This window comes from Telmatherina bonti (assembly GCF_933228915.1).
Source record: "Telmatherina bonti genome assembly, chromosome: 4".
Lineage (NCBI taxonomy): Eukaryota > Metazoa > Chordata > Actinopteri > Atheriniformes > Telmatherinidae > Telmatherina > Telmatherina bonti.
Genome location: NC_136622.1, coordinates 28,865,028 through 28,878,096, shown reverse-complemented (window position 1 = coordinate 28,878,096; position 13,069 = coordinate 28,865,028). Strand labels below are relative to the sequence as shown.

The following is a 13,069-nucleotide window of genomic DNA, read 5'->3' as shown; positions in this document are numbered from 1 at the left end:
CATAATGCAGTTCAAACTTACAGTCTGACGTAGTTTGTGGCCTATTTTGCAGTTTTCTTGGTAAATTTGACATTTTCATCACAAAATTTATCCACATTATAAAGCTATTTTCATATGGAAGTGGTTCTCTTTAAAGTTAAACTAGACGGAATTGAGCTTCAATTTGTGCCAAAAATAAATCTGCAGCCTACTTTGGTAACTGATGCAGAAACCTAGAGCCAAAGAAACATATTTGATGCTTGAGCAAATGCCTATTTGTCACCTTATTTTGAAAAATAACTCAAAGATATGATTAAATTAGCTCCAGACCAACTTTATCAGTTTGTAATAGAAGAATAAAAGAAGAAAGTCATGTTTTCCTCTCAAGCTTTTAGGATCAACTTCAGCTTTGTCTGAAGACTTATTTATGGTAATGAGCAATATCAGTCAAACTTTGGCTAAATGCAGACCGCTTTCATACAATAATCCAAAAATAGTATAACTTTATTCTGCTGTGTGAACATCCAGGTATGCAGTTAAGGGGAGGAGAAAAGTTAGAAAGTTATTACCATTACATACAGTAACTTCAACAATTGCAAAAATGAAGTGCAAATATAAAAAAGATACATCAACCTGTTTTATAACTTTTGCATGGACTGCATCAAATTCAAAAGGAGCAACAAACAGCAGACTTTAAAATACAGCCAAAGATTTATCATCTCTGCAAATACAAAACACACAAAATACAATCAGTCAGTCTTATTGTATTTTTGGCAAGGCTTTCAGCTGTTTAGAAGTCTGCTTCCCAACTCTGCACAACAGCATTCAAACCGTGCAACAAGGCTGAAATATGACAAAGGATTTTCCACCTTAACTTTATTTGAACAGCAAGATCAACAAACACAAAAAAAAATGCTTAAATGCTTAAGTATTTAAAAAATGATGAGACCTTAGATGACATGACAAACAGTGCTGCAGACAGTCGTTGCCATTCATATCTTAAAGGATAAATCAAGTAATTTTCTACATTTTCTCATCAACAAATCGAATTAAAAAAAAATACAAAAAACAAAAACAGAAAAAAAAAAAACCCCACCAAAACCAGCAATGAAATTAGCCAACCCTTAAAGTGATCAACAAGGGCTCTGTTTTGAATGAAGGGAAAAGAAAGCTCACAAAAAAAATAAACGATTAAGCCTTTTATAAACTGAGTCACATCCTGTCTCATATTTTGGCGAATAAACTCAAATACTCCTTCAAAGTGAAAAGAATTATTGTCTTCGTATCAGTAGAAATAAGGCTCAGAATGTCTCTTCAGTCATAATCTTTCCTTAATTTACAATTCAATCAAGTTTCGATGTTTAGTCATGAATTCTCCTGGTTTTGGTCTGAACTCTGGGAGTTTAATTCCATTTCGTCATCCTCTGGAGGTTTCCTATTCGTCTCTTCACCCACCGTGCCGCTACCTTTCGTCCCGTTTGTGGATGGACTTTTGTCCTGGGAGGTTTCTCCCTCCTTTTTTTCGCGCCCTGGGCTGAAATCAGTCCTTGGGATTTTGCCCTCCCTTTCAGAAGATGGAGAGGGCGAATGTTTTGAAGTCTTAAGAGGAGTCTGCACAGACGGACTTGTCTGACCTGTGGCTTTACTAGCAGCAGCATTTTCCACCATCCGTCTATTAACAGAGTCCTCAGCAGGGCTGTTGTTTGGCAGGACGGCGTCATCGTCTTTCTTCTTCTGTGGATTTTCCATTTCTATGTCCCCGTCTGTTTGCATGACGTCAGCTTTCTGGTCGGTGGTGGACACTTGCTGCTGACTGTCTTCACAGGGCTGTGTCGTCACAGCGTCGGGACTGTGCGACTGATCCATTTCAGGATCATCACCTGGAGAGTCATTGCCATTTCTCACATTCTCATCTTTACACACAGCCCCCACGTTTCCATTTCCAACCACCTCAGCGTCAGCGTTTGGCTCGGTGGACTCCTCAGGCTGTTTGCTCTTGTCTTTACTTTTATCAGTTCCTTTCTGAGCCTTAGCAACATTCTCCAGTCCTTCATCTCTCTGCTGCACCGCCACTTCTCCATCTTTGCTTTTACCACGTAAACAGACGTCGTCCTTTCCTTCTCCATTCCCGGCAGCATCAGATCTTTTCTCTGCCTTTCGGAATTGTTTCTGAATCCTTCTGGGACACCACACAAACTTGTCCTTTGGCTCAAAGTGAAGGTAAGCATAGCGCACGAGCTCCTGACGTTTCTGCTTGTCCAGCACAGCGAACAGGAAATAGTCGAGGACACTGCGTTTGACGCTGCTCAGGGTTTTCTTCACCAAAGTCTCCTCCAGGAAGAAACGCACCAGCGGGGCCTGATAGTGTTCGAAGCCCAGCTCTCCGAGGCTTTTCAGGATCCGAGTGATCCGAAGATTATTGTGCATATTTCTGCAAGAGATGAGACAGTCAAAGTAAATATTAAAATATCTAAAAGATTCACTTTTAAATAGAAAAAAAACCCCAAAAACAAATAACTTTACCGCTCCAGGTTTCCAAAGCGTTCCTTCCAATTGTCTGCACGCTTCACTTCACCCGTGTCTTTGTTTACCAAACTGATGCCATAAAAGCCCAACATGAGTTCGTAGGACTCTACCAGTCTCTTTTTGGCATCGTCATTCTTCTTAAAAGCCTGGTTCACATAAACAGTGCAGATAAAAATGTAAACTGAACAGAGTAAAATAAGTATTGAATACGCCACATTGTTCAACAGTAACAACCAAACCAATCCACACATGCAAGCAAATCAAACCTTCGATGTCCATAAATTAAGTGTAATAAAATGAAGAGCAAATTAAAATTCAGCCTGTTCAGTCCAACGGTCAGCCAATAAAAATGGTGTTTCTTTGCAAAGGTGTCACGAGACACATGATGGGTATAAGCAAAGAGAACTCTCAAGACCTGTGCAACCTTGTTGTTGCAAAACATACTGATGCCTCTGGTAACGGAAGGGTTTCTAAACCTCTGCATGTTGCAGTGGGCACCGTTTTCCTACTCCAGAAGTGGAAAGAACATCATTTCACCGTAAATTGGCGATGAAAAGGTGGCAGAGGATTAGAAAGAACTGTCACACGACTTGTGCAAGAGCCAAGAATGACCTGGATTTAGCACAAACAATTGTTTCAAAGAAAACAACCCTCATGGCCTGTTTGTGGCGCAACACGCAGACAAGTCTGTAAAACACTGGGAGAACACAGCCTGGTCAGATGAGACTAACGCTGAAGTGTTTGGATGCCTCCGTGTTTGGAGGTGAAGTTGTGCAGCACATCATCCTGACAGTGACGTGTGGAGGTGTCGGGTTGTTTTTTCAGCATACGGCACTGACAAACTTTAGGTAATGGAAGGAAAGATTAATGGAAAAATGGATTGCAGGGCTGCACGATATTGTAAAAGACTGGTATCAATTTTTCTAAGCCTGAGGTATGTATTGTGGGATGAAAAAAATTCAGAAAATTTCAACAGATGACTTGAAAAGCTGCAGAAGTTACGTTGCACTCCCGCCATCTTGCTGAAAGTTAACCTGCACTCTTTTTATGAATGCTGGAAGTATGTTTTTGTCTGTATTTAGGTCCTGGGTACACATTTTGTTACATAATGTGCACCATCATCATGCTGTACCACTACGGTGGTACTTGTGTGTCAGTTCCCCTTGAAATGACTGAAAAATTAAGCTGACGTTCCTTTTATATTGCAGGACCTGTGATAAGACTACGGCACACACGTACATGGTGATGATGATGCTCTAATGTGTTGGGACATTCTTGAAAAACATCTGCTGGCATCTCCCAGGATGATGAAAATGAAACGAAGGTGGACTTTTCAGCAAAACAATGACTTCAAACACACAAACACCAAAGACACTGTCCCTTGGTTTACTGGAAAGCCCAAGCCAATCACCAGACTTGAATCCAATTGAAAATCTATGGAACGAACAAAAAAATCTGAGTTCACAGAACGCGTTTTGAAAACTTTTGAGAGGAAGACTGAGCCAAAAATCCCACCTGAGCAATGCATGTGACTCGTTTCTCCTCACAGTTCTAATTATCAACAAAGACTTTTGTACAAAGTATTAAACTTATTTCACGAAGCATCTTTCATATTGTCACAACTTCATTTACAGACATCTGAGGTTTGATGTCTTTGCATGTGTGGATTGCATTGGTTGTTACAGACACCTGGTGAAAATTATACATCAGTAGCACCTTTACACATATTTACTGAGAAAAATGGTAACTTGTTAGATACTAATGTGACCCGCTGTATAACCACGCCCTAATAACAGAAAACAATAGCAACACTGGAAAAGCCATAAAATATATTTTGAATATTTCACACGTTTCCAGTAAAAACATCATTCATTTTACCATAAATTATCAATGAAAGATTTAAACACTACTGAAATTCTGAATGTGTTATTTCACTTTTGCTGAACAGTAACAGAAATGAGAAGAAGGCAGTAAAATACAGCGATGATGCAAATATCTTCAAGTTTTTAACCAAAAATGATTTAAATACATGCTTGTACCAAAGAAATATCAAATTTCAATGCGCAGACGTTTTGTTTAAAGGCTCATTTCGGATGTTATGGCAGCAATAGATTTAAAAAACACTGGGACTAAAGCAACAAGAGTAGAAAGTTGTGTAATTTTTTAATAAAATACTTGATAGACCATCACAACTAGTTACAGTAGTTGCCAACTGGTCAGCATGAAAAGAGCTTTGCAGACAGGATTATTCATTTCAGAAATAGATGTGGGGAAGAGTTTAACCCCAAAACTGTATAAAAAAATATCAAAAGTTTCTGAAAATCTAAGAGTTAATACCATCACATCCATGACTTTCAGGTATTAAAATTAGTTTCAGTTCTGTGATGGAAATTCCCAGACGGATCTGAAACACCTCTGGGAACAACTCCTCACTGCATGAAAGTTGCTTTTATCAGCAAAATGATGCCAAGCTGTTTTCTGAGTGTGTTAAAACAAAAGTTGTTCATTTAAAAAAAAAAAAAAATGACTGAAACCTCTGTATGTTTACTTGGAAATAATTTATCACACAGTCACCATCAATAGGTCATGTGCTTATACAGATAAGCTACAGAGCAGCTGTTACCACAATACAGACTGAAAAACTGCAACGATACAAGGATATTTTAGTTATTTGGGCAGCGTTTAATGAAAGCAAAGCCCAAATCAAAACTAAATCCCATTAATTAAAATGGACATACAAGCTAAGTGCCTGTACTGGTTTGCAGTTGCACAGAAGCTGAAAGTTCGATTCCTGACTTGTCCCCCCTGCATACACACACATTTTCTCTCTGTCTCTGATCTTTATTCCTACAAAGCTACACCACCAGTCAAAGGTTTGGACACACTTTCTCATTGGACTTAATGAGAAAGTGTGTCCAACATTTGACTGGTGGTGTTCTTTTAAAGCTAATAGTGCTAATCTGTCATAAATGTCTGTATGTCAAACCTTGGATGAGCTGCCTTGAACTGTGAATTTCCCCTCAGGGATAAATAAAGTATCTTTGATTATGATTTGATTGATGGAAAGTTGTTGTGTGCCTTTATGATGTGCAAAAACACTCATTTACAACCATCTGGGGCAGTGTACATTGAAACACGAGCCTTTCTGTGATGGACGTACCTCAATTTCCTTCTTGGTGAGTTCTGAGGCCATGTAATTAACACCCGGTTCTCGCAGTGGAAACAACCTTGTAACGGCAGAGAGAAAAAAAGAAATCCCAAAATAATATCTTATGAGACTGAACTCAGATTACCTGACTATAAAAAAAAACAACAACAATTGCACCTTTACCACAAAGTGAAATAATGTGAGTGTACTGACCTGATGAAGCTGCAACCATACAAAGAGCAAACAGAACATACCACTGAATGTACGAGTGAACCCTCTCCAGTCTTTTGTAGTCACTTTTCCATTCTTTAAGAAACGACTCGATATAGATATCTGCGACACAAAGAAAGACTATACCAACAAAAACATCATCCAAAAATATTCCCAAATATTTTTGCAATAACATTTAAACCTCTTACCATCAGGAGCGGAGGGGAACTTATTGAGATAAAACTGCAAATTATTCATTTTATCCTCTAAGCACTCATCATCTGTTAAATTCTGTAAAATAAATCAAATAAATGAATTAATAACAACAATAAAGCAAAGACATAATGTGACCAGTAGGAGTTTTAAGGTAAGATATTTGTTTTTTTGTGTTTAGTTGCAACTTACAGGGTATCCTCTTCTGTAGTTCTGCATGTCCTTTGCTGCCCTCATGTTTCTAGGCGTGTGATGCCACTGCAAATATAAATTACATAAACCAGCATCAATTATCTTTCAGTAATTGTAAAATATTAACACTTTACTAATCCTGGATCTATCGCAGTCAATTTACGACATTATTATTAGAGGTACAGTCCTGAAACTGGTCATTCTGGAAAGCTGTCATACCGTTTCTCGATTTAACAAACACTGTGTGGCTAATAGATCTCACTAAGAACATTAAATCACCTATTGTATCTATAATAAAGGACGTGTGTTTTTTTTTTGTAAAGCTTCATATTAAGACGCCAAGTCAAAAGTAAGCTAACCCTAGCTAGCTAGGCTAGTTAGCAATGCTGCAGCAGTGAGGCGTACAGCTAGCTCTGCACTAGCCTGACGGGGTTAAAACAATTATTTGCCAAATGCAAAATGAAAGTATGGTTGTATGATTTCATGGAGTTGTTTAATAAGGGGGATAAAACCTACTATAGCCCAACTGGATTTGTTTTTATCTTGACTGGACCGCCGGGTCTGGCTCTCCCCGGCCGGGTCGTCTCCATCACTCTCTGTGTCCCAGGTCGAGTCGTACTCACAAACACAGTCGTCCTCCATTATAAAACAATACTTTTACGAATAGCTAATGCTAAATAGAAACGTAACCCAACGTAGGACTATAACCGAGGAAGGACCAGGTTAGACTTGCATGTTCAGTTTAGACGGGGACGGACGTGACCATCCGTCTCTCCAGCCTGCCGTCAACGCAGCGGCGGCTCGGACCGCTGGCGACTGCAGTCATGACGTTGCCTTCAGGTACTCCCGCTAAGTCGTAAATAACAGTCTCACAAAGCTGCGTTGTTTATTACTGCAGGGGTGCCGAAGTCCAGTCCTCGAGATCTACTATTCCGCAACTTTTAGATTCCTCTCTTCTCCAACACGCCTATATCAGTGACTGAATGTCATTCAACTCTGCAGCGGTCTGGTAACGAGTAATTTATTTGATTCAGGTGTGTTGGAGAAGGGGTAACCATAGTAGACTGATCCCACTCACTGCTCCACTGTATTGAACTCAATCAGTGTTTAATTTAAAGGCTAAATGTAAAGTTCAAATTTCCGATTTCCTTTAAAAGCAGCACATTTTTTGTGTTGGCTGAAGGGTTAAAGTGCAAACCAGCTGAGTCAGACAGCTTTTATTAAGTACAGAAACAACTCTCTTACCTTCCTGTTATGTAACAAAGAAAAAAAATTCCACAATAATAAAACTATAAATGATGACAGAATTATTTACAGGTTAACAGTGAGGTAGCAGAACTGACTACGCTGTGACCTGAAGACCTACATAGGGCTGAATTTATAATTCAGCTAAGAAACACAACAATAATTAATATATAAATATATTGTACTAGTTTCACTTTACTGATAACCTGGGTTTAGATGTACTTTAAGCAGTAAAAGGGATAAAAAGTTTGATTGCTCTAAGCAATAAAACCTTTTTTTAATTAATTAATTTATTTATTTATTTTTTTTTTTTTAGGGATATTGCAACTCTAACAATCATTGTCAAATTGGTTTAAACACTGTCTATCTGTTACCAACCATGCACCTACTATTTTACATTTGGCAGACTGCTTGAGGAATTTAATGTGAAGAACTCATGGTTTCAGGTACCTGGATGGTGTAGTGGCAAAAAAAAAAAAAAAAATCATGGAAGTTCAAACAAAGGGCAGAAAAAGGACAATGTGGGCTTAAACACGTGTAAAGCTGTTGCTATTGGGTTTCTTGTCCTGGAGAGGGCTGCACTTTAAAACGGCCATATTTAGCAATGTTAAATGGGAACTAAATGGACCAAAAGAGGAACTAACAATTGGAAAATAATTTGTTAACCAACTTGTCTCAGTTTCAGAGTAACACCTCCCTCGGACAAAACAAAGGGTCTATCAACGATCTTGTGTAAGCATCAGACGCTGATAAGAAAGTCAGAGGGACAGTTGAATTGCAGCAGCTGCAGATGTCGATGAGAGCATGCAGTGCTGCACACAAAGTCATGAGCTACGCTGCAGAAAGCTAACAGCTACCAAACAAATTAAATCCACCATTGTTTCCGACACTTTTTTCAGGTTGATCTCATTTGACCTGATGAGGACAACCACCATCCTAAAGCCATGGGATGATGCCATCTGTAGCAAATTAAACCAAAGCAAGTGCCCTTCATTCAGAAAAGATGACCACTGGAAGGCAGTGTTTTCCTTCCTACACTTCTCTGTGAAACAGTAGGTTCAGTTTTGGTTTCATCCATCCACAAAAAGATTTTTGTTTTCAGCCTCATGCTGCTTTCTTTGTACAATGATCTTTGATAGAAATATTTCTTAAAATGAGTCACTATTTCTCCCTTTCAGTCCTTACCTTCAGGAAGTTCTGATTGTGCAGTGGGACAGATTTATGTCAAAAGCCCCACTGTAGACACAAAAATATCTAATACTGTGCTGTTTGAACATACTGTGTAAGCAGTGTGAAACAAACATGCATACTCTCTCTCCCAGGTCTTTAATCCCTAAATGAGCCATTATAAGCTGTGCAGTCATCCACACACAAACACACTCTTCATCTCTAACATATTCTCAGAACTGGAGATACTCCACAGATATAATGTCTTCAGTGGCCTGCTGGTACAACGTAAGTTGCACTCTGGTTTCATGCGGTAATGACAGTCGGAAGCTGTAGGAATTTGATTTAGAGGTGAGAACATTGAATCGGACCATGTTATCAATCTTTTGACAATAATTAGACTGATGCATTTATACATGGGGCTTATTTCACCATTAGAGGGTATAAATAGAATCATGTGTTATCACAGGGGATTTGGCGTTGAATAGCCGCTGGTGTGGGTTACTATTTTTGTTCTTGGTTACTGTGGAAACCAAAGGGCTCTGCAGGCATGCAGTATTTGTTGTTGCTATTTCCTGCCTCTGCTTCATAAAATTGAATCCTCGCTTTTTAAAATTTTGTTTATATAAATCTTTTTCATTTTGGAGTCCAATACAGGTGGAAATATGTGTTCATCTCATATTTACAGAGGTTATAAAAAAGTAAGTAAACCCAGTCTGGCTGTCTTTGTCACTGCTTTGACATGAAATCACTAAGGATGAACTCACAGCTTTAAATGGCCTTAGCATGAGCTTCCTGCTTTATATACTTCATCCCTGCAGGAGTCCAGTGGGAGATGGGAGGGTCACCTGACCAGAAAGTTTAACCAGATGTTGGTACATTTTCTTACATTAATTCTAATCTCACCTTTACGATAAATAAACTAAGTAAAAGTGAAGATATTTTATTAAGTCCAAGGAGAAGGATTCATTAAACAATTCTGTCTTTGGTCTGTTTTTCTGGTGCCGTATCATGCTTGGCGCTTTGGGCTGAAATAACAGAAGATGTTTATGTTGTTTTCCTTTTACTGAGTGGCAATTTAACATAAGGTGATAAGCTGCTAATAGAGGAAACAGAAAAAAAAAGTAAAAAAAAATAAAAACAAGGGTCTTTTCTGCCCAAATTCAGGAGCAAAACCAAACCAGATCTGACTTGATATTTCACAAGAATGAAAACACAAATAAACAGAATCATTAAACGATTTATTTACAATTTTTTAATGTTTTAATAAGCATTTGATCTTGCTTTTTGTTGTCCCATGAAATCATACATATCCTACACATACATATAATCTGACAAACCCAGTTTACTCAGGTTATGTCAGATTTTCCTTGTGAGCAGGAGAGAGAAGACAGGCCTTAGTGTGTTCCACCAATCCACCAAATATAACTCGGTTTTGTGCTATATCTGGAGGGCAGTGATGGACCATGGCTTGCCTAACATCAGGCAGTCTTCAAGCTGACACTGTCGAATTTTTTCTGACAGGTAAAATGTTTCTAGTCAGGATCTTCAGATAAGATCTGGATTACATCCAGAAAGCATGCATCTTATGCCCAACTTGTCTGTATTTATTATGTTTTACTTGTATAATATATTTACATTATACAGTATCACAAAACCAAAACCCACTTGTTTATTTGGCAGCATCTCCTCAGTCATGCAGTCAAGTGTTTGCCTTTATTATCTTTGCTGCAGCATCCTAACTGCAGGAGGTTATGTCTGTTGTTAAAAATGTTTTGACATCTTGTTATTTCATACCTAACTGGACACAAACAAGTGAAAAAAACACAGAAAAGTCTCACAAAGGATACTGATGATGTTCATATCACCAAAGCACCTGCCAAACGGAGTCATTACTGAAGCCAAATTACACCCTAAAAAGTTTATGATAAGTTTTTATTTTAGTCAAAATACATTTTTATCAAGCGTTGTCATCTGAGAGGAAGCCACCAGATCTGTATCTCTCTTAAAGTCACAGCTTGTTTGTCTTTTGAGATCCTCATCCTTTGTTCATAGACTATTCTGAAAGGTGAATGTACATCTTTTGTGGCAGGTTATTTCCCCCCTATCTTACACTAGTTGTGCAGCCACTATCTGTTATCCTTTTTTCATATTCTTGCTAAAACACCACTTCAGCTTCCTGCTAAATGCCTCCAAACACTGAGTATGACTTTTCCAACTGGGACTGATTTTTCTTTTACAAGCCTTCATTACACGTTTCTTTCTTTCTTATTTACTTTTGTAAATATACCAAATGCATTTCATTCGGACAAAAACCACCTTCAGGGTGCAAGATCTGTACTTCACTGCATCCTTCTGCGCTCTTAGAAAATTTTACAAAGTCTTCACATTGTCAGCGTGGCACGTACAACCATGCTTGAAAACATACAGGAAATGTACAATATCTCCCTTTATATCTCCTTTTATGAACAAATATGGGAGTATGAAAGTTTGAATAAACTTTTAAGGGATTATTATATAAATGACATTGATTTACTTCTACGTGTCTTATAATAAATTTATTACATTCATTGAAAAAAAAAAAATTCACATCACAGAGGTGAAAGGGAGGCTCTGTCTCTCCTGTTTCCTTCTGACTGTGGTCAGAAATTGTAATATCAGTGAAATAATGCATTGTACCTCAGTGAGAACAAAGACAGCAGAACCCAAGTAATAAAGATATCAATCTCAGCTGAAATAATCTGACCCAGTAGGGATTAAAAGCCCCCTCACTCTGTTCCAAGTCCTTGGGCTTTGAAAAGGATGTGGACTCATGGGTGGCTGCTTGGTTTTCAGGTACCTCTCTTATCAGCTGAGATGTAATTGATTTATGAAGAGCTGGCTGAATCTTAACAGGGATGTTAAGTGTACTGATTTAGCCACTTAACACAAAAACAGGAGCCCAGAGAGCAGGTTGTTCTGGGCCATGGGAACAAAAGAAAACCCAGTAATCCACCTGTAATATTCAATTTGGACCATACATCCTGTTGTGATATACGAGGGATTTTTCTTTTGGGTTTTCGTCCGTTTTAGTTCTTGCCATCACTATTTCATACATTCTTTCTCTGCCTCTCTCCTATTTTTTGCCAGGTTCGACTGACAACATTATTTGCTGAGCTCGGTCCAAGATGATTACATTTATATAAGATTCAGCCCATCTCATAGTCAAAGTCTGTGCCTCTGGCACAAGTACAGTAACCATGGCAACCAGCATCAGCTACAGTACATTTCCAGAAGCATCTAGTGTAGCTGTCTCGTTTATTTAGCCACTGTACATAATGTGCATGTGCCAGCTCTTTAACATGTGGTGACATAATACAAACACTCGCAGGTATCTATAAAAAGCCCCCAAACAAAAGCAGCAAGTGTGTCCTAACTATTTTTATAACATACAAAATCTGTATTATCTAAAAGTATCACTTCTGTATTGTCTTCCACATGCAGAAAACATAAACTGCTGTATGTTTCCACCCTCTGTTATTCACCATATAACTATATAAAACTATATAAAACAATGCTAACTGGCATGTACTGCCAGGGAAACAGAAAATAGTTCCAGGGATTCATTGAGACAAACGCAAACATTAATGAAAAAGGACGCAGTGCACAGTTTTCAGTCAACAGTACTTCAAGAATAATATTTTTGGTGCAAAAATACTTCGGTGTTATCCATTATTGCCAAATTGTGTTGCTTTTTTCAAAAGAAATGAACAACAATTGATTTGATTTTGTGTCAAGCAGCAGGTACCAAAAGAATCTATTACATGTGAGCACAAGCCTGTTTTCTTCTTGAATAATTCAGTCAACTTTAAAGAGATAAGGTACAAGAATGGTTTAAATAATTACAAGAAACAGAGTCTATTTGGAAGGAATACGTGCAGAAATGATGCTCAGCATTTTCTCAGTATTGTATATGTCCATAATACATTTGTACACGTATTCACTCAGTGGCTCATCTGATTTTATGCCTTCTTTTTACGCCTGATATTCAAGTTCCACAGGTTGCTGTCCGTGGTGCTGAACCCTTCTCCTCATGTCAGACACACACCTACATTACACGCAGCTTTTTATTGGTGACTGGTTTGCGCATGCGAAGAGTAATCCCAGGCTACTTGCTTAAACAGATGACCACATGAGCAACAACAGAGCAGCACGCGCATTTTTTTCTTTTCTTTTCTTTTTAAAAAAAATTTTTTTTTTTTTGCCTTAAAACCCTGGCATAAAACCATATCCAGGCTTTAATTCCCCTTGCCTGCCCGTTTTGCAGATCGCAACAGGCTGCCAATGTGGTGTCAACGCTGAAGACCCCAGTGCCACCTGTAACTGCGCCTCTGCTCCCCCAGACTTTTC

At 38.4% G+C, this 13,069-nt stretch overlaps 1 protein-coding gene across 1 annotated transcript; it reads right to left on the bottom strand.

Annotated features, from left to right (window-relative positions):
- Nucleotides 1-607: 607 nt before the first annotated feature.
- On the bottom strand, nt 608-7,031 carry ogfr (opioid growth factor receptor). The gene is made up of 7 exons (XM_079238665.1): nt 6,785-7,031; nt 6,269-6,334; nt 6,073-6,154; nt 5,908-5,986; nt 5,666-5,732; nt 2,503-2,651; nt 608-2,410 (listed from the first exon to the last, which is right to left on the bottom strand). The coding sequence occupies exons 1-7, from the start codon at nt 6,908-6,910 to the stop codon at nt 1,345-1,347; spliced, it is 1,635 nt and encodes a 544-aa protein (XP_079094791.1). The 5' UTR covers nt 6,911-7,031; the 3' UTR covers nt 608-1,344.
- Between the last annotated feature and the right edge of the window lie 6,038 nt (nt 7,032-13,069).